Raw genomic sequence first — 574 nt, forward strand, 5'->3', positions numbered from 1 at the left:
TCTTTAATTTTTATTATTATTATTTTTTAATCCTGACCCGAATCACACGGGAGGAAGCGGAGTCGGGGCAGGGAGGCTTTCCCGGTTATTTATTTTCTCCCCCCGCAGAGGTGTCTTCTCCTCCGGCCGCCGGCTCACCATGATGTTTCGAGACCAGGTCGGCGTGTTGGCGGGTTGGTTCACGGGCTGGAGGAACGAGTGTGAGCAGACTGTTGCTCTGCTCTCCCTGCTCAAACGCATCAGCCGGACCCAAGCTCGCTTCCTCCAGCTCTGCCTGGAGCACTCCCTGGCAGACTGCACCGAGCTCCACATCCTCGAAGGGGAGGCCAACAACCCCGGTGAGTGATGGGTTTTGCTGCAAACCTTCTTGAACGATGCTCGAACGCAAGCAAATTGGAAAAAAAAAAAAAAAAAATTAAAGAATGCCCCGCTTGATTGCATTCACAGCTTCTCCTCTTACGTTTTCTTTTTCAAATGGTCGATGGCTCATTCCAGTTTGATTTTTCACAGCAAACTACTCCGGTCTATGGCGTGGTGTAACTACGGTAGCGCGAATGATTGGTGGGTTTTTTTC

The 574-nt window shown here is 50.5% G+C and overlaps 1 protein-coding gene across 1 annotated transcript in view; it reads left to right on the top strand.

Annotated features, from left to right (window-relative positions):
• The first annotated feature begins 126 nt into the window (after positions 1-126).
• SAMD4A (sterile alpha motif domain containing 4A) overlaps positions 127-574 on the top strand; it is a 99,665-nt gene continuing 99,217 nt past the window's right edge. Inside the window, exon 1 of the mRNA XM_010135494.1 lies at positions 127-338. Coding sequence (XP_010133796.1) covers positions 140-338 — 199 coding nt within the window. The 5' untranslated portion in view covers positions 127-139. The remainder of the gene's footprint in view (positions 339-574) is intronic.

Source organism: Buceros rhinoceros, unplaced genomic scaffold (assembly GCF_000710305.1).
Source record: "Buceros rhinoceros silvestris isolate BGI_N320 unplaced genomic scaffold, ASM71030v1 scaffold12294, whole genome shotgun sequence".
Taxonomy (NCBI): Eukaryota; Metazoa; Chordata; class Aves; order Bucerotiformes; family Bucerotidae; genus Buceros; species Buceros rhinoceros.